The sequence below is a fragment of the Boeremia exigua genome (assembly GCF_020726555.1).
Source record: "Boeremia exigua strain MPI-SDFR-AT-0100 chromosome Unknown C7974scaffold_4, whole genome shotgun sequence".
Taxonomy (NCBI): domain Eukaryota; kingdom Fungi; phylum Ascomycota; class Dothideomycetes; order Pleosporales; family Didymellaceae; genus Boeremia; species Boeremia exigua.
In genome coordinates this window covers 1,725,283-1,747,085 of record NW_025763521.1, presented here as the reverse complement: position 1 = coordinate 1,747,085, position 21,803 = coordinate 1,725,283, and the positions used below count along the sequence as shown (strand labels likewise).

Sequence of the window (21,803 nt, the reverse complement as noted above, 5' to 3'; positions counted from 1 at the left end):
ATTGGAGGGAAGATTGAGGTCGTACATTGTATATATACCGCGAATGTAAAATACCCATATCTAATGCTAGACGCCATCATGCTGTGTGTTGTACAGTGACTCTAAATCTTCTTATGATACATCCTTCTGGCCAGCTTAGATCTTAAACCCGTAGCCGGCCATGCATGTCTTGTACTGCGAAACAAGGTCGGCGCACTCCTTCTGGGGGTCGTTCGATGTCGAGAACAGCATGCACTCGTCGCGCTTTGCTTTCTGATCAGTGCAGACACAACACGGCTATTGTCGTTAGTCAGACTATCTCAAAGCACATAATGCATACGCACCTTGTACTTGGTCTGCGGCGCGGTGGTGTCCTTGAGGTCTGCGCCCATATTGGCGGCGGTCGGTGCTATTTCAAATCAGCCATGCAAGTCGCGACACACTCGATTGCATCACCAGCATACCTGAAGACATTGTGCGATGTGGTGGTGGAGTGCAGGAGCGCTGCTTAGAAATCGCCTCGGGCTCGGGTAGGCGCGTGAACTTTTGGCGATGTCATCCCAGCGCGCCGACGAGCGCCTTGGCTCTCCCGCCTCTCGCCGAGTGAACGCCTGCACGTCTCCAGCGCTGCCTAGCGCCTGCCTGGCCCTGATTTTTGCAGGGATGGCAGCCCACTTCGCCGGTCTTCGACCTGTGCAAATACCCCACCAAAACATTGCCCCCAAAACAAGTCAAACCGCGCCACACTTCGCTCTGCTGTCCGCGTACTGGCAAAGATCTACCCTGACTATTCTTCCTTTCTTTGGTTCCGATCAACATGTCTAAGCTGTTCTCGCTCGAAGGCAAGGGCCTGAAGCTCACTTCTGCCGCCGATATCGAGCCGCATCTCCAGGCCCTCAAGGAGAACAACGATGTGGAGGAAGTGAGATTTTTGGGCAACACATTGGGCATAGAGGCTTGCGAGGCTCTGGCAAAGGTTCTGGAGACCAAGAAGAGCCTGAAGGTACGTTTACATTGTCTTCTGTCTCGAGCGCACAATTCACACATGACCAGATCGCAAACTTCGCCGACATCTTCACAGGCCGCCTGCTCTCTGAAATCCCAGCTGCGCTTCAGCACCTCGTCAACGCCTTCCTTACATTGCCGAATCTTCAAACAGTTGATCTCTGCGACAACGCCTTCGGCCTGAACACCGTCGCGCCCCTTGTCGACTTCCTCTCCGCCCACACCCCGCTCCGCTTCCTCTACCTGAACAACAATGGCATGGGTCCCGCAGCCGGTGTTCTCCTCGCCGACGCTCTCACAGCTCTCGCCGGAAAGAAGGACGCCGCGCGCAAAGAAGGCAAAGAAGTGCCCGACCTCGAGCTCGTGATCTGCGGCCGCAACCGCCTCGAGAACGGTTCGATGCAAGCATGGGCCAAGGCATACGCAGCAAACCAGGGCATCAAGACCATCAAGATGACACAGAACGGCATCCGCCAAGAGGGCATCACACACCTCCTCAGCCACGGCATCGCGCACCTTTCCAAGCTCGAAACCCTCGACCTGCAGGACAACACGTTCACATCCATGGGCGGTAAGGCTCTCAGCAACGCCGTCGGAAAGTGGCCCGCCCTGCGCGAACTCGGTGTCGGCGACTGTCTGCTCTCTGCCCGCGGCGGCGTTGCGCTCGCTGAGGCGCTGCAGAAGGGCAACAACAAGAACATCGAGGTGCTGCGCCTGCAGTTCAACGACATCAACGCAAAGGGTCTCGCGGGCCTGGCTGCCGCCGCGCCGAAACTCCCTGCGCTGCGCCGCGTCGAGCTCAACGGAAACAAGTTCGATGAGGAGGATTCTAGCATTGAGAAGCTCCGGGAGATTCTGGATGCGAGGAAAGAGGAGAGCGGCGAGAGGGAAGATGATGAGGAGTATTGGGGTCTTGACGAGTTGGATGAGCTGGAGAGTGAGGATGAAGACGAGGAGGACAGCGATGATGAGGCGAAGAAGGACAGTGATGACGATGAGGAGGGCGTTGAGGTCGAGGAGCGCGCGGCGAGACAGTTGGTCGAGGAACAGCGGGCCGAAGACTCGCCAGTAGCACAAGAGAAGGACGTAAAGGTCGACGATTTGGCCGATGTCCTGGCCAAGGCTGAGATCAAGTAGGCAAAGATCATGCTGATGCTGCTTTGGACGTTGTGCGATGCGCACAGGATACTGGATCGTGTAGATCAGATGCATAACGAGTCGATACCATAGAATTCATGATTTTTATTCGTACAAGCAGTGCCTCTGTGTTGTTAATAACAGCCTGATTGGGTAGGACCTGCAATAACAATGACACGCATAACTCGATTTTGTAATAGGAGTGATCGTGTTCAAGTGCTTTGGGGCTGAAGACACCAGTCCTTCCTCGATCGACATGAAAGTCTAGGTCGAGACATCGCATCATCTGAACCACACTCTTTCGTCGCCAGATCACACGACAGGTTGGTCATTCTCCCGCTTGTTCGTATGAGGAGAGTTCTCGGTATCACCGCCGCCTGTGTCGGCAGAACCGTAGTTGTGGAACTTGGGGTACGTGACATCGTGCCTGCTGTCGCCACGAGTAGCGTTGGTAGAGTCGCTGAGTGAATAGTACCGCCTCATAGAAGAGTTCGACGGTACTACAGCACTCTTTTCTGGCGAGCGCTGTCGCCTTGAATGGGCTGAGTCTAACCCAGCAGTATCGATATGGACCGTACGAATCTCGGTCTCGGTTTCAGGCAGATCGGCGTCAGCTTTGTGATGAAGCTGCCTATGTGGCATGAAGATACGGCTATCGATACGCGGCCTGGTCTCCGGGGAGGCGCTGCTGATCGAAACTTGTCGTTGACGTCTTGCTACTACAGACTGAGCTATGGCAGTCAGTCCGCCCCTCTCTGTATGACCATGGGCTCGGGCTTCCAGAGAATGCAGGCGGTCAGCCTCGGCCTTAGTGACAATGCCACGCTCAACTTTGGGTATTATCTTAGCGTACTCCTGTTGGAGCTCAGCCTCCAGCTCTGGATGAGGTGCATTCGTGTGACCAATGGCTTTCTGCATGACTGAATCTGCGTTAGATAGCCTCTCGCAATTTAGCAAAGCATATAACCCACTGCTAACGATGCTCTGTGTGGTCCGAAGGACATCTGTTGTAACACTCTTGGGATTGGCTTTGACTGCAGCGTGGAGGTCCTCGACGGCATTAGGCAGGTGGACCATGGATGAGCGGTCGTCTTCCAGAGCTGACTCCCCGTCCTCGTTACGTATGGCGAGGTCTGCGACAGCAGCAATGATGTCAGCTGTCCATTGATCCCCATCTTCGGCATGGTCCGCAAGAATCTGAGCATCTACTGTGGTAATGCTTTCAGCATCATGTCTCAACTTTGCGAGAACGAGCTCCATAGCGATCTGCAGCCTCCGGTGACGATCCAGCCTCTCCACCTGTCCTGGTGTAACATCCGACATGCTGGAGCTCTTCGTGGTTATAGTTGAGAGTACCGAACAATTTGGATCGTCGTCGAACAGCGGGGGTGGCAGTGTGACGATCAGCGTCTTGCGAGGAAAACAACAAAGTACGAACCACAATCGATGACGTCGGGTGCCCAACGCGCTTGCAGCACGGCGGGTGAAAGGGAAAGAACGAACGACAGTAGCCTCAGTGCGGTACTCTAATACGGCTGCCTGCAAAGCCGCAAATCTTGTGTAGAGATCCAGAGAATGCAAATCAAAGGAGGCGTGTGATCAAATGCTCTGCATAAGATGCCATCAAGAACTCAGCTCGACTTTAGTGGTTCAGGAATGGGTGTGGAATACACCGCGCAGAGCCATCCACTCAGAGACTGCCCATGTGCTGCGCAAAATATTCAGCCTCTCCTGGTGACTGTATATGGACTGTATTGGCTGGCACCGCTTCAGGATATCATCAAGAGAACGTCCGGTTCCTTCACACAGCTTGTCAAAACGCATTATGCGGAGACCAGTCGTTGAAGAATCAGGTGTAACAGCTTTACGGAGTTTGTCCCCAAGGCAGATCAAGTCGACCGCCACGTCGGCTCGAGGATTCATCCTTCTGACTTGAGTCTTTGCTTCTTGAAGGAATTCGATCTGCTGCATGAGCTCCATTGCATCCACTGCATGAGACCGGAGTTCGACAAGAATGTGTTTCAGCCTACTCATTTCCGGGAATGCCATTTGCGTTTGTATCAGGTTGTTCATTGCCAGGTTGTTGGCAATAGTATAACCAAAGTCGGTGGCATCGGGTGGGAGCTCCGCAGGCGTATGATAAGGAGAACTAGCAACGACGATGTGTAATCTACAAATAGCGTTCAATTGTTCAGGTGTACGTCTTTTCTTCCACTCTTCAAATCCGGTGCGAGGGCCGGCTGTGATTGAATTCATGGAGTACGGAAGCAGGCGTGTTTCCAAGTACATTTGCCGATTGACGAATAGTAGACTGACGCGGCGATATTGGACATACGTCACGCCCCCAAAACACGGGAAAGCGTTGCTCAGATCGCCGAGGACGTCCTCGTAGATCACATTGCGGAGCTCGGCCGGAAGTCTAAAGAATGGAGGTTGCATCTTGCCAGAGCCTTCGATCGTCTCATCAGCAGACGGTGCAAGCTGCATGTGTGTTCGACCTTGGGTGCCTAGTCTACACTTTGTGCGCAACAGTATGTCGTGACGTGTTTGTTGTGAGAGCCGTAGTTGCTGGAATCAACTGTCTTGATAGTCGAGACAGATGTAATGTTGTAGTAGACCGCTAGCAGGAGTGAGCATCCAAGAGGCCAGGATTGGCACACTTAATTAAACATATGTCGCTTTAAACGTGACTAGTGGACCCTTCTTTTACAAAATGGTGAAGAGAGTCGGTTTCTGTCAGCGGCAAGCTTTCGTAGTACAGAGCTGCACGTGACGATCTTCGTTATCGATAAGAAATTTCCCAACTTTCGCCTGCAGGAGACTGCGCGTCTGGAGGCACCCGAAACGCATCGCCATCACGTCCGCGTTTACTTTTTTGTATACTCAGCCTTCCTTATATCCCTACTTCTAGACCAGATGGGGTATGAACTCGTAATCTCTGCGAACTCGAGTCCTCTTTGCAGCAATACCTGCGATCGCTGCGCTCGCTGATGCTTGCGCTCCGCCAACTACGATGCCTTCTCCACTCCACGCCAACTTCCCAGACGCGCACTCTGAAAACACTACCTCGCCCGGTTCCTACCTACACCAAACAGTGGGATCCAACAATACATAGCCCGCGCCGCCCATCGAAGACGTCGATCGAGTCTCTCGAACCCTACGAATCCTCACGAACCACTCTCGAGCAGAGTCCGACTGGCGACGTCAAGGATGATTGGCAACGAGTCAAACCCCAACAGCATGGTGCTGAAGATGTTGTCATTGAAGTCAACAGTAGCAGCTCGAGGATCGTACATGCTATGAAGAAGCTAGCGTACTTGCTGAATCTTGCGAACTCTGACGATGTCATAAGCCCGGATTTGCGAGCACCCTTATGGAAGGCTTATTTGTTGGCTATGAAGTACAAAACATCCGTACCGAAGCACCTGTCTCAAAGGGCTTGGAATATACTGTGGAAGTCGCGGTATGCTGATTTCCTTGATGTCTCGCGCCGCGAGACGCACTTGGCCAAACTCAACCGAGATTTCCTCAAGGCACCAACATCTCCGGTCGCTGGGCAAGTGGCATATAGCATCGAACAAAAGTTCATGGCTGGCATGCAAGAACAAGCTCTCGACATGTGGGCAGGTAGTCGACATGACTTTGCTACGGCACCCGAGTATCTGGATGTGGGCACAAGACTGTACGCGCTTGCTGGCCATGCGGACCAATCACGGGATATCATGGATCATCTTCTTCAGTTAGACCCGAACTGGGACCCGACTATAATAATGGCAGTATTCCGCGCATACACCAGCTCGGGCCTGGACCAGCACATTGATAAAGCGAGGGAGATGTATCGTGCTATCAAGGAAAGAATGGGGACTGAAAGTGTACTCGAGGCATACGATTCCTGCATGGTTGGATTCCTGGAAACAAGATCGCTGCCAGATGCGAAGCGAGTGTTCCAAGACATGATTCGTGCGGGCTGCCTGGAGACCACAGGATCCGAATCGCATGTTCAAGGAGTCATCCGGAGACTCAACTTGCTGTATGCTCTGGGCACCAACATAACAAGCATGAGTGGGATTGCATTGGATGCTATCGATGTCTTACCTGTGGCATATCATGGACACATATTCACCGACTGGATGAAGTCTGCGCTGGCTGAACGGTCCCCAGAAGCCGCTGCTCATATTCTCGACAGTATGATCCGTCGAGGTTATCGACCTGTTACTGAAGATTACAACCTGCTGTTGAGAACTCTCTTCGGAACGAAGCTACCTGACAATATCTTGAGGGCAGAGGATATTGGCTGGAAAATGATTGAAGAAGCTCGCCTATCGTCAATACCCACGGAGCAGCATCCTTCGGGAAGTCGGGTCAAAGCTATCGCAGAAAAATTACAGAACGTCGGCATGCTTGATGGTAACTCAGCAGCCTCGGTGCCTGCGGCAAATGCGACAACCTTTGCCCTCATTATGCGCCATCATGCCTCAAACTCACAATGGGAACATGTGGACTATCTCACTAGACAGCTAAGGTTGGCTGAGGTTGAAATAAACTGCGCTATCATGAATGTTCTCATTGATAACAAATGTCACAAAGGGCAGTTCCGCGAAGCATGGCAGATTTACACATCAATCACGGACGACCCTGACCGGGCTGGAACCGTGTACCCTGACGGTGAAACTATGAGAATTCTGTGGAAAACCCTTCGCATTGCACTCAGCGATCCAGCCAATCGAGAGGATCCAAATCTGCCGACACCACGCAAACTACTCCGCGAAACAATAGACTGGTGGATGTTGGTTCGCCACAGACCTGACGCCCACCGGTTTATCCATGGCCTCGCTACCGATAACAAGGGCGCCATCACTAGACTGATGCTGCACTGCTTCAGTTACGCACAAGACTTAGCCGGTGCCCTCGTGGCTTTGCACGTCCTCCGCCAGCAATTCGAAATATACCCCACGCGGGACGCGGCGAGGATAGTGATACGGCAACAGGCATGGCAGGCTATGCACGACGAAACTGAGTCGGTTCGCAGACAATTTGGTCTCAGTAAAAACAATGCAAGAAACTTACAGAGACTTCAGCATACATACGAGCATATGTTCTGGCTCAGGCTACAGCGACTGGACATTTCAGAGGATATGTACTGGGCGTACAGCTATGAGGAAAAGGGCGATTTCGAGCTCAACGCAATAAGTGAGTTCGTCAGATATGCTCTGCATGCACAATGGTCGATGGAGTCCGTCGAACGCCTGATTTCGAGTGCTGCGACTGTAGCTGGAGTCCAGCACATGTCGACTGGAGATCGCACTGTCTTTGACATTTTTAATACCTCGCAGGTCTGATCGTTTTGCGTACACCGGGCTCATATAAGTACGTCAGTGTCGCTGCATCTGTAACACTCTCCTCTCTCTGTCGGCCTTTCAAGAGCAGGTCAGATTATTGCATTTCTCATAACTTCATTGTACCATATATTTCCAAGATACCCCACCAAATTCATAGACCTGATTTTTCGTGTACCATAACCGCTCATATCTTACACCGTATCTATCTTCTCTGCCCGTGTCTTACAGCCCCAGGGGATTGCTCGCGCTGGACTTCTTCACTGTGCTACCTGTGACGCCAGGCCTGGTTGCCATGCTCGCAGCGCCTCCTGCGGCACTTGTTGATAGACCCAGGGGGTTTCCCTTGGTAGTCGCCCGGCTGCCCGCGGCGCCAGTCATGTCCTTGATGGAGTTGCCATACTCGCGGACCATGTCACCCCAGCCTCGCGATGTGTTTGATATGCTGTCGAATGTCAGTGATGTTGCAGGCTCATACTGGGGCTACGAACCTTGCACCAGCACCCCTTCCAGCACCAGCAACGCCATTCCCAGCAGCTGTTACTACCGCGCCGGCAGCATTTCCCACGCCGCTCGCGGCAGCACTTGTCGCGCTACTGATGCCTGACGACGCTGCACCAATGGCCTTTGTAAGCCAGCTCTTATTCTGCGGCTTTACGACGTTCTTTGGTGCTGGTGGGATGGCCTTCTTTGCACCAATCGGTTGCGAGCCAACAGGCTTCTTGACAGCAGGGGCGCCAAGGGGCTTCTTAGTCGCTGTTTTGGATGTGATAGCCTTTTTTGCTGGTGCTGTGGCGGGTTTCTTGTACGGGACCGTTTTCGTCTGGGCCGATACGGGCTTCTTTGCTGCTCCAACGGCTTTGGGGCCCGTAGTTTTGGGACCTGCGACGGACTTCTTTGTGCCAATGGGTTGGGCGACCATTGTGGTGATGTTTGGGGCTTCGATGAAGTGGAGACGGTCTCGCAATAGTTCAACGTCTTATTCGAGATAGTTGCAGGTCGAATGAAGGATTTCTACCCTTCCTGCAGTACACCTACCCCATATCAAGTTTCCCACATCGCCCCATGACGTCGAGGCGGGAACACAACGTCGGGGCGGGCGCCATCTCCCTATCAGGACAAGGCTGTCGACTAGTGCGGAGGCTCGATCGTTTCGCAGCACAGGTGGACCCTGGATGTCGTTTCGCATTCGCGGTCGCTGGACGACATGTCGGTGTCTCCTTCACGAACGCTCTTTGCGCATCTAATTTATATTGTGCCTTGTGCATCTACACTGCATCGAACTTTCCTTCAGTTTACGTGACCAGCACGCCTTGACTGGCTGTGTTGACGACCCTCTGCCCCCACTGCTCCCTGGGTCGGTGCATGTCGACGAACATCCGCCTCGCACACCGCAACAAACGCACACGATGACCAGCCTTCACTTGATCCCCAGGCGGCGCCAATAAATACATAACAACAAACGTGAGTTGCTGTTCCGCACCCACCATGCAACACCACCTGCGCACGCGACCAGCGAACCTCAATTGGCGCAACCATGCTGGGTGAAGATACGATCCGGTCGCTGAAGCGGTCCAAAAGCGATGTAGATGATCTCGTTCCTTTGGGCGAGATTACTCCTCGTGGCAACGCTTCGAGCACCCCGCGCACACGAGGCTCTCGTGCATTCTCGTTGACCAACCTTGCCAAACTTACTGACTCGATCAGAAGAAAGAGCAGATCAAACTCTAGCCGATCAAGCTCTACAATCGACAAGGATAGCATCTCGAGTCCTATCACAGATCCAAGAAGCCCTTTGTGTCCACTCACACCTACCTCGCCCTTCGCTGCATCGCCGTCGCCACTGGTCAAGACGAGATCTAATCCAAGTCCGCACCCGTTCTTCACAGCTGCACGCCCAGCTACCAAACACACGCACTCGGTCTCTGATCCCACGAGCAATCAGTCTCCGCCAGCTCGACCGCGAATCGCTGCTTACCCACCGTTCGCATCACCCACCGCACAGAGCTTCAGCAGCGCGGACACTGTGATAGGGAGCCCACTCGAGCGCATTGCAGAGACGCCCTTCGATTGCGATCACGACAGCGAACACCTGGACCTCGACCGAGTTGACAGACGATTGGCAGACATGGAGACAATACGAAACTCGCTGCTGCCGCCAGCAATGGTGACGGGCACGAAAGCCCGTGCCATAGGGCAGGCGAAGGAGATGGAAGCGCTTGTGGCAGAAAGGGCGAAACGCAGTGGCGATGAGCCGCCGCAGTACGACTTTTACGAACTTATTGGCAAGGGCGCCTACGGACGTGTGTTCAAAGGGTGAGTAGTAGATGTTGCTGAAGGTGTAGATCATGCTGATGCAGTCGCAGCAAGAGCCGCAGGACTGACAATCTTGTCGCTATCAAGATCATCGACATTGATACAGTCGACTACCAGGAGATGACGACGAAGAACTTGTCTGAGACCTTGAAAGAGATCGACATTCTGCAGCAACTCAGAGACAGTAGAGCACGACCCTACGTGAACATCATCGAGGAAGCGAAGGCAGTGCACAACGAACTTTGGATCATAAGCGAGTACGCCAGCGGTGGCAGTGTTGCTACGTTGATGAAGCCGATGGCAATGCTGAAGGATCCTGGACCTGGACTGCCGGAGAAGTTCATCATCCCGATCGCCCGTGAATTGGCACTCGGTCTGAAGTATATTCACGAGGCTGGCGTTCTGCATCGAGACATGAAATCAAACAACGTCCTCATTCTTGAAGACGGCCGCGTGCAATTGTGCGATTTCGGTGTATCTGGAACGCTTGAGCCGCAGAAGTCAAAACGTACGACCATCGTGGGCACGCCTTTTTGGATGGCTCCCGAACTCCAGCGGGAGTGGATCAAAGACGCCGATCCGCACAGCTTAGCAAAGCCTAGGGAGATTCTGTACGGCTCCGAAGTCGACATCTGGGCGTATGGCTGCACAGTGTACGAAATGGCTTGCGGCTTCCCACCACATCACCGGTCGGCACCTTTCGATTTGCCAAACGCTGGTGTACCAGTGCTCGAGGGCGATCGGTACTCAGACGAGCTCAAAGACTTCGTGTCTTTCTTGCTTCAGCCCGATCCTCAAGATCGTCCTACGCCGGACGAAATTCTTGAGCACGTCTACCTGAAGGACTCGACGAAGATGTATCCTACGGTGATGCTGGTCAAGCTGGTCGAGGACTACTATGCCTGGGAACAACAAGGTGGCGCTCGTCAGTCACTCTTCAACGTTTTTGGTGCACAAGCCCCCGATCCGCTCGCTCCAGAGACCGACGATGACGAAGATGACGATTGGACTTTTAGTACGTCTGAAGAATTCGAACAAGAGCATGCGCCGCAGTTTTCGGATCCATTCATCGGCGGCGCTGCGGGCCACTCTTACATGGGACTTCCTCCGGTGGCGGATATGGGACGATTTGAACAGCTGCAGGCTAGATTCAAGGAAGAGTCGATCACAAGAGGACAGAAGCGCCTGAACAAGTTGTTCGACACAGAGACAACGCCCTACAGATACAGTATGATCGACGATGACGATGACAGTAAAGGCCGACCGCCTTCGGATCTCGTCCTTCGCGACTTCAACCCAGGCGCTCCGAATAGGGAGACAGTCATTGATCTGGACTTTTCTCTCCCGTCCACCGACCATGTCCCTAGTATTGATCTTGGCGAAGTGCCAACTATCAAGGCGAATCGAATCAAGAGCTTGCTACGAGAAATGGAAGAGGAGGACGCACGTGAGATTGAACGCGAGCAAGAGCTGCGTGAACAGCAAGAGTTTGAGGCGGAGAACCAACTCACGAAGCGTGCGACTCGAGATTGGAAGTTCCCGTCTGCAGCAGACAATCGCAAGACGCGAGAGTGGACATTCCCATCAATGGATGCACCAGCGGAAGAACCGGGCACAACGGAAGATCTGGATAATCGGAAGACGATGGAGTGGTCGTTTCCAGCAGCCGAACCAAATCGCAAAACTATGGAATGGTCATTTCCAGCCGCTGAGCCACCGAAACCAAACAGGAAAACGGTTGAATGGACGTTCGACGCTGCTATGGCAGAAGCACAATATGATGCTCCGAGAAATCGCACATCCCGTCGTCGCGAGACGAAGGAGTATAACTTTTCTACAGCGACCACGGCAATAGACGAGAACAGGAGCACCATGGACTTTTCGTTCCCCATGCGCAGTCCAAGCCCCAAGCAGAGACAAAATGGCAGTGGTTCTACGCATGACTACTCATCACCACCAACGCTTCGGTCTGGATTCCGCCCGAGTCTACGACAAGCTGCGACTGAACCAACCTCTGATGGTTTCCCGCGTGTGAGCTCTGACCCCAACTCACCTCTGCGTTCATCAATGATAGATTTGGACATGGCCACGGTTGAGGACTATCGCCCATCGACATCAGGTTCAGAGTCAACGTACCCTGCTTCCATTTACACTGCGAATGATAACCCCTTCAATCTTGAAGATCAGGTCCAATTGTCACAGAACAATCATCGTGCTTCTTTTCATATGAAGTCGCAGTCTGAGCCCAACCACGCAGTCCCGGGCCTCCTCACACCGCAACAATATGACGAACAGGGCCTACCAACGAACCAGGATCCGCACCATCCAAGTATGCATGCTCGTGGTGTATCCTCAGTATCGCAGATGCAAGCGCACAACAAACCACCCGCAACCTCGATCCCGCCCCTCAACTCACACCACTCCCACCAACGCTCCCAGCAAATATGGGACGGCTGGTCACACACTCACGCATATGGCCTCGGCTCCGACGATCAATCCCCCGCAATGAGCGTGACCACCGATACCTCGCTTTCAGAAGAAGATGTAGACGAGCTCTGGGATAACTTCGAGCGGCTGACCCTACACGCGCAGCGGAAATTTCAGTCCTACGGCCCGCTCCGCTCAGCACGCCGCCTTGGCAACACAAGTGTCGACGAGTCGTCCGATCCGCGTATGGCCAGTCTACACTTAGGCATCGGTAGTGATACAGACGAAACCTACCCCTACACTGCCGAGTCTGACTCATCCTCCCCGTCGTACGCGTACCACCGCCTCAGCAGAGTCAGCGCAGGCCCCAATGGGCGCCCCCTCGTCGACTTTCCTGTACCGCGGGGCCCAGATGTTGAGGCCCTACTTGGAGTGGACAGTGACCCGCGAGTGCTGCAGGAGTTGTTACTCAAGGGTGCGATAGAGTTGCGCGACGGCACAAGGGCAAGTAGAGATCTGCTCAGGGCGATGAAGCTGAGCGAGGTCGAGGAGGGTGAGATTGAGATCGACCAGAGCACAGTCCGAATGTCGAGTCGTGGAGGGGAGTAAAGCGGCGCTGCTAGAAAGGTATTGGTACAATGGGCGCACTGGCGTTTAGCAGGCTGGCGTTTAGCAGGCTGGCGTTTGGCAGCCAAAATCGGATTCATTGGGATGGGCTCCGGGTATGGAAGAGTAACGCTTCGGCGTTTTGATCAAGACATGTAGTAACACGTACAATACGAATACTTGCAATGACACAAACATTAATGTGTATGAGGTTTTTACTGCGTTTCGTGAATGCTTCATATCCTACTGGACTTGCATTCATGAGTCCCAACATGACTGCAGATGCAACCAGAAATCCCAGCAGATGCCCAACCCAGCGCCAAGCTATGCAACATATCCGTCCATTGAACGCCGCGTACATGATAAAACAAATGCATCAAATCAGACACTGGCCTCAGTACTCAAATCATCAAGATCCTCGGGCACGTCCTCTGCAACATCCGGCTCGACTTCCGACTCAGACTCGTCGTCCTCATCATCGCCCTCCTCTTCGTCCTCAGACTCCTCCTCGTCGCGCTCAACAGGCATGCCCGGCACTGGTTTCCACTGCACGTAGTCGGGCTCGATCCAGCGCTTGCTGCGGGGCAGCACGTACGGATCGAACGGGAAGTACGCGTCGAGGAGAAACATGTCGTCGCCTCTCTTCTGGCTGAGCGCTGTTTCCCGGCCGCCGATGCCGCCGAGATACGCACCCGCCATGCTGCGGGCGAGGCGCACGCGCTTGTTTGTCTCGATCAGCGGGTACACGTACAGGAAGCGCAGGTGGTGCGCCATGCGGGCGAACTGGGCGACGATGCTGGGGGCGCAGATCTTGAGCGGGTTGAGGGCGGAGAAGATGTTGCGCCGGATAATCTCCTGGACGTTGTTGTACCAGGTGAAGTCGCCCTCGTGGTAGATGATGTCTTCGTCGGTGGGCGTGTGGCCGTCAGGGGTGACGATGAGGTCGCGCCAGCGGAAGCAGAAGGTGTAGAGGAGCGCTTGGCTGATGGCGTAGTAGGTGCCGTAGCGCCGCAGATCGGGGCCTTTGCAGCCGGGCTCTTGTTGGATGCGCAGGCGCTCGAGGTGATGGCAGAGGAGGTCGAAGACATCGCGGACGACGGCGCCGGAGACGTGGGCGCCGCGCGCGATGAAGGAGGCGAGATATGCGGCGGCGGCGACGCGGAGAATGTGGGGGCGCAGCTGGTCGAATGCGAGGTGCGAGCAGCAGCCTGCGAAGCGCTCGGTGAGGTCGGCTGAGGTTTGACTGAAGTGGAACAGCAAGAATTGGACGTGTCTCGAACGGTAGGTGGGGAGGACAATGTTGGCGAATTGCGAGAGAAGAGATTCGAATAGTTCGTCGCTGTCGAAAAGGTCGCCCTTCACGAAGACGGAGTCGTAGTGGGAAAAGAGGAGGTCCATTACGGCGTCAAGCTTGTTCACGTTTTCTTGGATTTGACGTTTTCGGCGGTCCTCGGGCTCTAGGCTCTCCTCGCTGGACACAGACTCGTTGTCGCTCATGTCCTCCTCTTCCGCATCGTTAATCGCTCGCCCTACAAGTTCTTCCTCGTCGTCCTCCAGATCGTCCATGTCTACCTGGATCTGAACATCGATCTTGACAATCTTGTCGGTTATGAGTGACAATATTTCACCCTTCAACTCTGAACAATATTCGGAAATTTGAAGGATATTCCTGATATATCGTGTGTGCGCCTTCGCCGTGTCGTCGGCGAAGGGGAATGTAGATGCGATTATGGGTCCCAGATATGTGCTTGTCATAGGACTCTGTCGTAGAAATGACCGGAGGCATTCGTGTATCCGTTGTGTGAGGCGTGGCGATTGAATAACAGGATCGTCTTGCGCCCTAGCTGTTGTAGGGGGCGGGTTGAGGAACATGGAAACTAGCATTTGGAGAACTGTAGACATGTACGCAGGGTGCACCGAGATCAGCGACCGCAGCAGATTGCGGTACTCCCGCACGAAGCCCTCATTGCGCGCGATCCAGCTGCAATCTATGATTGCATGCACGAGCCCTTTGCAGTTGTAATCCAACAGCGGTACACTTTCTCTGAGCGCGATGACGTATTTTTGCAGCAGTGCAGAATGAGCTGCACCAGGTGTGGTAGGAGAGTCTGAGAAGGTACTCCGCAGCTGGTCGTATTCACCCTTCTCGCCGATTGCGTGCTTTTCGATTGCCCGGCGCACTTCCTCCGCCACCAGCTCCGTACTCTTTTCCACCTCCATTACTATCTGCACATTGATGTTGGGGTCAAAGGTGACACGACGACGTTTCGTTTGGGCGAGAGCGTTGTTCTCAGCGTCGGGAGACGAGTCGCGTTGCTTCCGTTTCAGGCTGCTGCTAACAGTCGGTGCCATGAAGTTGCTTGGGGGTACGCGTGGAGCAGCGAGAGAAACCATGTTGGGCAGATAGACGTGTGCGAAATCGTTACATCGGAAAGACAATACAGGAGAGGAATACTACGAACGTTCCGTGGTTCGGCAGGCCGTTTGTGAAAGTGCAGTGGGATGGTGAACCCTTCACACACGCGACTCTGCACGGATAGGCGGGGACTGGCGCCTGGGCGTTCAATTCAACTTTTCTGTGGGTCCTCTCAAAAAGCTTGAGTCCCACAACCTACTTCTGATAGGCCCTACGAATAATACAGAATTGTGATGCTTGAAGCAGCCATGATGTCTGTGGGGCTCAAATGCACATCTTTGAAATTTTGGCTACAGTGGATGTGCAGCTCGACTGGCCGCAATTTTTGGGCGTCACCGTTCGTCTTTTTACTCGGCCATACTTTACACCTGTGCTAACTACGCCATCATTCTTTGCCCGAACCGCAGAATCTGCAGCGAACACCGCTCTTGACGTCGTAGCTGGAGGTACAAGCCTACTCTAGATAACTACGTGCAATAACGTGGTGGTGCACAGGCATCAAGTGTCGGTGCCATGGCTCGTCGTCCCACCCTGAAGTGTTGGTGGGAACCAGAAGCAAATGTGTTATGGGACATTCACAGGTGGCTCGTTAATCCAAGAGTTCTTACATCTCACCACACTGGGAGATGGCGACATCTTGCACCGGCTTTCCTTCCGGGTTTGCGAGAGTCCTCGTGTTCTCGATCTTGGTGACAACGTCCATACCCTCGATGACATTGCCGAAAACGACGTGCTTACCATTCAGGTGAGGCGTTCCGTGCTTTGCGGTGATGATGAAGAATTGGCAGCCGTTTGTCTATACGTTGTCAGCGCAGCACTTGTCGTGTTTGCGAAATAGCTTACGTTTGGTCCGCTGTTCGCCATAGACAGTAGACCCGGTCTATCGTGCTTCAGTGTGAAGTCCTCATCCGCGAACTTTTCGGTGCCGAAGATCGTCCTGGAACCAGTGCCGTTGCCATTGATAAAGTCACCTCCCTGAATCATGAAGTTTTTGATCTACGCTACTATTAGTATCGGTTGTGTACATAACTTGAAAATGATTGGAGAGCGTTGTGTTTAGTTGAGTGGAACGAGGTAGTACTTACCACTCTGTGGAACTTGCATCCTTTGTAGCCCTGTGGCTGACCACGGTTGTTCTTGGTCTCTCCAGTGCAGAACTGGCGAAAGTTCTCAGCTGTTTTTGGCACAATGTTCTTGTATAGCTCAATCTGAATTCTGCCCAGCTTCTCTCCTGCAAGTTTACATCAGTAAATGCATCGGAAACACACGAAACCGGTGCCGACAGCGGTGACAGTCTGACCAGGACTAAGCCTAAGGGAGATGCGGAGTGGAGGGCGCGGGGTGAGTGTGCCCACACCACCTGGAGAAAGCGGCACGTACCTCCCAACGTGACATCGAAGAACACGATTGGATTCTTATCCTCGGCTGCGTCCGCCATAGTTGGGGCGGTGCAAAGTGATTGCAGTAGGGCTGATGGGGGACAGGCCTAGACTGGTGACATTAGCTTCAGCGGTTGAACAACAGCGCGGGGTCTCACCGTCGAGTGAACGACCTTGAAATCGATCAGATGCACCCCGGAGAAGTCGCAGGCCGGAGCAAGTGCACACCGAAGATCTCTGGGAGAGCGCAAAAAATCGTGCGCTTGACCTGCTTCACCAGTGACGCCGAAGGCAGGATAAAGACTCGAACCAAGCTCTAAGCGGTTGGTGTACGGGGAAAAGTATCCACTTGAGCAGGGATTGGACCGGTGCTGACGACTTGCGCAAGCCTGCCTGCCGCTTTGAGAGCGAGAGATAACCCGAAGATTGAGGTTGAGGAACGGAGGAGCCGTATACGAGGTGTTGTAACAGCACCACTCCTGCGACTGAGGCTTCTGTACTCCGTACGCGCTCACCGGGATTGGATGCTGTCCGTTTCGGATCTTGAAGTCGTGCGTACCACGAGCAGAGTCGAGGACTGGCAAGGACCCATGCAGCGCAACGTCAACAGTCCCAAACACCTGATAGCATGACGAATCTCAGTGTGACAATTTTGCGAAGCAAGCATTGCAAATAACAGGCCGTCGGTGCTTCGTCCGTGAAGCGGCAATTGTCAACAGTCGCTGATCCGGGCAGGCCTTCGTTAGGTTCCGGTCATGTTGCTTGGCTCCATCTAGCGAGCGTGCTGCGGCTGCGTCCTTTATCCTGTGCCCTGCCGCTCCTGCCCAACCCAGTTTCGACATTCACTCGCCGTCGCACTCGACGTGACCGTCAAACAGCACCTGCAAACCGTTCAAAGCGCATGGCCGACAGAGCTGCTGTCAACTCACGTGCACCCGTCGTCCACTGCCGCAGTCGCAACTTTTAGTCAGCCCGTCGCCACTGCGCAGCACCTGAAGTCGTTACCGTCACCAATCTCCCGCCCTACCGGTTCGGGCGAATCTAGGGCTCCACCCAAAAGCCGACCCATCGCTGCGGCTGCAACACCACAGTCTTTCAAAGGGCATCGTGTGTTCCAGCTTTGCGCAATTTCGTTGTTGGCCCCGTATCGACCAAGCCTCGCCGTCCGCATCCGGCTTCCCGCCTGATCCCTAAGCCTGACGGCCCTTTCACAGGAGTTCTGTGTTAGAACAATAAAGCTACATAAACACATGGACCCGTAGACCCACATCACTCCACGATGTCGACGACAGTTACTTCGGCGCTCGCTAGCACTAGCAGTGCCAATGCCAACCCGGGCAATGGAGGCGGCGGCGGCGGCGGTGGGGGAGGACCAACAAGCTCGCCGTTGCTGTTCTTTGTTGCGCTGGGATTCGGTGTTGTCTTCACAAACCTATGGTAATCGCCCTGCTCGTCACACGTGTAAAGTGGCTCAACTAACTTTGTTTGTAGGATCATCGTGGGTGTGAAGTACTGCTTTAGATATAACCGCCGCCGCGCGGCCGCTGCTGCTGGCGAGACTGGCGAACCGATCGACATGACAGCCATGCCACGACCACATAGGAGGAGGCGCGAGAAGAAGCTGATGACCATGGATGAGGTCAACGAGCAGTTCTCCTTGACGAAGTACAAGCAATGGAAGTCAAGTCGAGAGACCGAAGGACTTCCCGCAAACGGTGGAATCGCGACAGCACCTCAGAGCCGAGCAGCCAGTCTGAAGGACGTTGAGGGTACGATTTCCGCAAGGGACGGTGCTGCGAGCCCTCAACTTGGGACTGCTCTTGCAATGGCTCGTGAGGATGTGCAGAATCCAGTAGCATCGCCTAGAGCTAGTCTGTCTCCAGCTGAAGCAAAGGAGACCGTCACAGCCTCGAAGAAGCCCGAAGACGAGAAATCGCCCATGACAAGGACAGACACCGTTGACACTACCGGGAAGGATGTGGATCCAGCACACAGTCATCGCGTCGATGACGACGATTCTGATGATGAAGACGATCCTATCCGCACCGCCACCGCTCCTGAGCTTCTGGCTGAGCCTGGAGACACATGTGCCATTTGCTTGGATACACTCGAGGACGATGACGACGTGCGAGGACTCACTTGTGGCCATGCTTTCCATGCTAGCTGCGTTGACCCGTGGCTGACAAGCCGCCGTGCCTGCTGTCCCCTCTGCAAAGCCGACTACTATGTCCCCAAGCCTCGCCCAGAGGGTGAGGCTGATCAGACAGGCCCAGGCCGTCGCTCTGCAATGGGAATGCGATCGCCTACATCACCTCAGGCGATATGGACTAGCCCCCGCAATGGCCTGTTCCGCTCGCGCGTGGTCATCATCGGCAACTCAGCTACACAACCAACCGACCGCGTAGATCGGTTTGGGCGTTCGACTCGGCCCAGCCGACAAACTCGTGATGCGACCAGTGATGCGACGCAGCAACCGCAAACTGCCGAGAACTCAGGGTGGATGTCGAGGCTACGACCGAACAGGACGACGCAGAGTCCAGCGTTCACCACATGGTTTGGTCGCAGTCGCAACGAGCCACAAGCAAACACCACCACACAGCCTACTCCCAGCCAGCTTGAAGCCGGCAACAGGTAGTCGTCATATGCCAGATACGAATCTATACTTTTTCCACACGATTTTCACGCTATTCACGATCCTCTTAGCAAGCATTTGGTCGTAACAGCATACAAGCGCTATAGTCGGCCAGCCGGCGCATTTCTCACATCACGTTGTCGTTACAGTTACCATCTCTGCTCTCTTATACCGGCTGCATCGGCATGTTACAGCAGTGTCAGTGGGGCTGAAGCCGCTCCTGTGTTCGCACACAAGCGGAGGATTTGTTGTAGATAAGATCGTCACTTGCTCTGCAATTGTACATGCAACATTCGTGCATTGATTCGCCGGGTCTTTCAGTAAAATGCCAGTAAAGTGTGAATGAAATACTACTACATATCCATCATGTGTACATGAGATGTGGGAACGACGTGCCTGTGGATAATTTTGAATAAGGTTCAACTAAAATGAGGAGGATCAATTAGCATTTTGTGGTTGTGGACGAAGCATGTTCAATGACTCTGCGCCAGGACCAGCAATCATGGTATCGTGATTTCAAGGTGCTCGATCTTGAGTGATGCACACAATATGTTGTGGGATTTTACGAAGGATGCAAACATATCATACATTGTCATGATGTAGGCCCATCAGAGTCGTTCGACAGCTGAACCATAATAAGACTGCGGATATAGACTGGGTTCTGGGCTTCGATTGCGAGGATGTACATATACACTCCATGGTAGATGGCTTGGTCAATGTAGGGCGCTTGTGCCTTCCATGCTTCCTCTCACTCCCTTCATGATGCAACACTGTTCAGTATACGGGTTCACGGAGGCTCCATGGCCTGAAGGAAGCCACCGATGTCGTTGAAGAACAAACATTACATGACCTTCGACTTCCGAAGTCAAAAATGTGAAGATGAAGTTGCTCTGTCGCGGCCGCGTCTTGATCTCTGCTTTTTTGGCGTATCACCTGTGCATGGTTGTCGAAAGTACTACTCTTCAGCCTGGACAAGTAGTTCAGTTCACGGTCCCAAAACTCAAAGGCATTACGGTCAGTTATGAGAACCACTGGGCCGTGACTCGCTAGGGCCGTCCTCTAGGGACGTCTTGGTAAGCCTCAATACATACGGACCGTTCTACTGATGTTCTAGTGCGTACCATGAGAAGCAGGACACGCAGCTTTATGAATGGTTGTTGGACACGCTGTTTTTTGCAGTCTATTGGACCAGAGCTGGAGTACCGGTCAAAAGCTTCTTTGTCTGTGATGACTGGATGCTGCGCAGTAGGGTACCAAACATCGGGTGGTCCGGATGCTCTACCACAACATCAGTCTACTTCGTGCATGTGAAGACCTTTTGTCTCGTCATCATGACTATGCCCTATATCTGTCGACGATGTGCTGGTGGGAGGCTCGCAAACGCTCAGTGTAGATCTTTTGTGATTCGAGTCGAAAAGAGTGACTTGCATATCACGACATCTCCTCTTTCCATGTGCACCTTGACAGCGTATGTATATCTTCGATCAGATTCTCCGACTTCAACGCTTCGCTACCTTGAAGATGGAGTAGAGGCATGCGGTGGTGCCTCAGGCGAGGACGTTCCTACAGCACAAATAGCGGTGACTCAGCAATGCAGAGCCCAAGCGGGTACCATACCCACGACAGCTACTGCAGCTACATTCCTGTACACTCTCATCGTCGGATGGATCGCCGCTCACACCACCAAGTAACTCTTGAAGTATATCGACGCGAGATGACCTCTTAGTGATGGTGCAAGAAGCTTCAAGAGATGCTTAAGTACGCAAGAGGCTCATGACACTGGAGAACGTTCAACGACGTTTCAAGCCTCGGTGTTCTTCTCGATAGAGCCGGACTTCTATCGCAAATCGATGCGGCTCTTTGGACAAATATCATCTGGAGGGTAGGCACATTGCCATTCATGACACTATTCTTACACACCGACTACAAATCATGAAGGGGGGTTTGGGTGACTCAAAGAGCACGACCTGAAGACAAGCAGGCTTCGAACGAGGCGTCGGCGAAGCTTAAAGAAAGAATAAATAAAACAAGAAGAAGGACTCAAAAGACTCAAAGTTATTTGTCAAAGAGGAGGACTGCTGCGAAGCGGAAGTGACGAATCTTGACAAAGAGGGGTGGTGAGAGGAGGACTACTCCTTACTCATCTACCGGTAGCGTCAAGAGCGCCTTGTTGCGCAATAGATAACTTCTTACACCCACGCTCCACCAAGTCTTTCACCCCCACATCTTCCCAGCTGGCGATCAACAGTAAAACCGAGCCGCTACTGGCGGAAGAACCGGATCGTAGCCGCTGAAGGACTTCTCGTGTATGCGCACTAGTGGGGCGTGTCTCAGCCTCGTTTGCCTGCTGCACGCAAGCCGAGGCGGGAAGAAGGCAAACACCAACGTGGCAAGCCACAGCACGATCGCGGTAGGGATACCTTGCCACAAACCCACAGGGTCGTCGAATCCTGATATAGGAGTCGTGGCTGCCTCTTTTGGGCGAAGGAAGCCGCGCAACACGGATGTCACTCATGTCGCGATCCTGCTCGCTTCGTGAAACAAATCGAGATCGGAACGGGAATGTCATT

The 21,803-nt window shown here is 53.6% G+C and overlaps 11 protein-coding genes across 11 annotated transcripts; 5 read left to right on the top strand and 6 right to left on the bottom strand.

The window, feature by feature from the left end:
- Position 1: 1 nt before the first annotated feature.
- C7974DRAFT_390733 (cytochrome C oxidase copper chaperone-domain-containing protein) lies at positions 2 to 565 on the bottom strand. The gene is made up of 3 exons (XM_046141494.1): positions 444 to 565; positions 324 to 388; positions 2 to 276 (listed from the first exon to the last, which is right to left on the bottom strand). The coding sequence occupies exons 1-3, from the start codon at positions 451 to 453 to the stop codon at positions 136 to 138; spliced, it is 216 nt and encodes a 71-aa protein (XP_045999253.1). The 5' UTR covers positions 454 to 565; the 3' UTR covers positions 2 to 135.
- Positions 566 to 629: 64 nt separating this feature from the next.
- Positions 630 to 2,315, top strand: C7974DRAFT_152739 (uncharacterized protein). The gene is made up of 2 exons (XM_046135812.1): positions 630 to 982; positions 1,033 to 2,315. The coding sequence occupies exons 1-2, from the start codon at positions 797 to 799 to the stop codon at positions 2,119 to 2,121; spliced, it is 1,275 nt and encodes a 424-aa protein (XP_045999252.1). The 5' UTR covers positions 630 to 796; the 3' UTR covers positions 2,122 to 2,315.
- C7974DRAFT_152722 (uncharacterized protein) lies at positions 2,283 to 3,607 on the bottom strand. The gene is made up of 2 exons (XM_046135811.1): positions 3,093 to 3,607; positions 2,283 to 3,041 (listed from the first exon to the last, which is right to left on the bottom strand). The coding sequence occupies exons 1-2, from the start codon at positions 3,442 to 3,444 to the stop codon at positions 2,434 to 2,436; spliced, it is 960 nt and encodes a 319-aa protein (XP_045999251.1). The 5' UTR covers positions 3,445 to 3,607; the 3' UTR covers positions 2,283 to 2,433.
- A 164-nt stretch (positions 3,608 to 3,771) lies between these two features.
- Positions 3,772 to 4,608, bottom strand: C7974DRAFT_374634 (uncharacterized protein; the record flags this gene model as incomplete). Its single annotated transcript, XM_046140160.1, has 1 exon — positions 3,772 to 4,608. One exon carries the CDS (start codon positions 4,606 to 4,608, stop codon positions 3,772 to 3,774), a length of 837 nt encoding a protein of 278 aa, XP_045999250.1.
- Positions 4,609 to 5,516: 908 nt separating this feature from the next.
- C7974DRAFT_306660 (uncharacterized protein) lies at positions 5,517 to 7,460 on the top strand (the record flags this gene model as incomplete). The annotated part of the gene is made up of 1 exon (XM_046138093.1): positions 5,517 to 7,460. The coding sequence occupies one exon, from the start codon at positions 5,517 to 5,519 to the stop codon at positions 7,458 to 7,460; it is 1,944 nt and encodes a 647-aa protein (XP_045999249.1).
- A 111-nt stretch (positions 7,461 to 7,571) lies between these two features.
- Positions 7,572 to 8,523, bottom strand: C7974DRAFT_152711 (uncharacterized protein). Its single transcript, XM_046135810.1, has 2 exons — positions 7,949 to 8,523; positions 7,572 to 7,902 (listed from the first exon to the last, which is right to left on the bottom strand). The coding sequence occupies exons 1-2, from the start codon at positions 8,377 to 8,379 to the stop codon at positions 7,683 to 7,685; spliced, it is 651 nt and encodes a 216-aa protein (XP_045999248.1). The 5' UTR covers positions 8,380 to 8,523; the 3' UTR covers positions 7,572 to 7,682.
- A 471-nt stretch (positions 8,524 to 8,994) lies between these two features.
- On the top strand, positions 8,995 to 12,809 carry C7974DRAFT_411474 (uncharacterized protein; the record flags this gene model as incomplete). The annotated part of the gene is made up of 2 exons (XM_046143563.1): positions 8,995 to 9,773; positions 9,824 to 12,809. 2 exons carry the CDS (start codon positions 8,995 to 8,997, stop codon positions 12,807 to 12,809), a joined length of 3,765 nt encoding a protein of 1,254 aa, XP_045999247.1.
- Positions 12,810 to 12,893: 84 nt separating this feature from the next.
- Positions 12,894 to 15,322, bottom strand: C7974DRAFT_390726 (RNA polymerase I-specific transcription initiation factor RRN3). Its single transcript, XM_046141493.1, has one exon. It carries the CDS (start codon positions 15,198 to 15,200, stop codon positions 13,188 to 13,190), a length of 2,013 nt encoding a protein of 670 aa, XP_045999246.1. The 5' UTR covers positions 15,201 to 15,322; the 3' UTR covers positions 12,894 to 13,187.
- Positions 15,323 to 15,366: 44 nt separating this feature from the next.
- Positions 15,367 to 16,753, bottom strand: C7974DRAFT_390724 (peptidyl-prolyl cis-trans isomerase H). The gene is made up of 4 exons (XM_046141492.1): positions 16,603 to 16,753; positions 16,308 to 16,453; positions 16,066 to 16,218; positions 15,367 to 16,018 (listed from the first exon to the last, which is right to left on the bottom strand). Exons 1-4 carry the CDS (start codon positions 16,658 to 16,660, stop codon positions 15,827 to 15,829), a joined length of 549 nt encoding a protein of 182 aa, XP_045999245.1. The 5' UTR covers positions 16,661 to 16,753; the 3' UTR covers positions 15,367 to 15,826.
- An 821-nt stretch (positions 16,754 to 17,574) lies between these two features.
- Positions 17,575 to 19,600, top strand: C7974DRAFT_152618 (RING-8 protein). The gene is made up of 2 exons (XM_046135808.1): positions 17,575 to 18,038; positions 18,093 to 19,600. The coding sequence occupies exons 1-2, from the start codon at positions 17,881 to 17,883 to the stop codon at positions 19,234 to 19,236; spliced, it is 1,302 nt and encodes a 433-aa protein (XP_045999244.1). The 5' UTR covers positions 17,575 to 17,880; the 3' UTR covers positions 19,237 to 19,600.
- A 512-nt stretch (positions 19,601 to 20,112) lies between these two features.
- On the top strand, positions 20,113 to 20,924 carry C7974DRAFT_374627 (uncharacterized protein; the record flags this gene model as incomplete). The annotated part of the gene is made up of 3 exons (XM_046140159.1): positions 20,113 to 20,247; positions 20,284 to 20,306; positions 20,348 to 20,924. 3 exons carry the CDS (start codon positions 20,113 to 20,115, stop codon positions 20,922 to 20,924), a joined length of 735 nt encoding a protein of 244 aa, XP_045999243.1.
- Between the last annotated feature and the right edge of the window lie 879 nt (positions 20,925 to 21,803).

Coding starts and splice junctions, on each gene's coding strand:
- C7974DRAFT_390733 (XM_046141494.1), bottom strand. Junction 277..323: donor CGCCGCAGACCAAGTACAAG/GTGCGTATGCAT, acceptor TAACGACAATAG/CCGTGTTGTGTCTGCACTGA.
- C7974DRAFT_152739 (XM_046135812.1), top strand. CDS start 797: ATGTCTAAGCTGTTCTCGCTCGAAGGCAAGGGCCTGAAGCTCACTTCT. Junction 983..1,032: donor AGACCAAGAAGAGCCTGAAG/GTACGTTTACAT, acceptor ACACATGACCAG/ATCGCAAACTTCGCCGACAT.
- C7974DRAFT_152722 (XM_046135811.1), bottom strand. CDS start 3,444: ATGTCGGATGTTACACCAGGACAGGTGGAGAGGCTGGATCGTCACCGG. Junction 3,042..3,092: donor CACACAGAGCATCGTTAGCA/GTGGGTTATATG, acceptor ACGCAGATTCAG/TCATGCAGAAAGCCATTGGT.
- C7974DRAFT_152711 (XM_046135810.1), bottom strand. CDS start 8,379: ATGGTCGCCCAACCCATTGGCACAAAGAAGTCCGTCGCAGGTCCCAAA. Junction 7,903..7,948: donor GGAAGGGGTGCTGGTGCAAG/GTTCGTAGCCCC, acceptor GACATTCGACAG/CATATCAAACACATCGCGAG.
- C7974DRAFT_390726 (XM_046141493.1), bottom strand. CDS start 15,200: ATGGTTTCTCTCGCTGCTCCACGCGTACCCCCAAGCAACTTCATGGCA.
- C7974DRAFT_390724 (XM_046141492.1), bottom strand. CDS start 16,660: ATGGCGGACGCAGCCGAGGATAAGAATCCAATCGTGTTCTTCGATGTC. Junction 16,454..16,602: donor CTTCGATGTCACGTTGGGAG/GTACGTGCCGCT, acceptor GTAAACTTGCAG/GAGAGAAGCTGGGCAGAATT. Junction 16,019..16,065: donor TGGCGAACAGCGGACCAAAC/GTAAGCTATTTC, acceptor GACAACGTATAG/ACAAACGGCTGCCAATTCTT.
- C7974DRAFT_152618 (XM_046135808.1), top strand. CDS start 17,881: ATGTCGACGACAGTTACTTCGGCGCTCGCTAGCACTAGCAGTGCCAAT. Junction 18,039..18,092: donor GTTGTCTTCACAAACCTATG/GTAATCGCCCTG, acceptor CTTTGTTTGTAG/GATCATCGTGGGTGTGAAGT.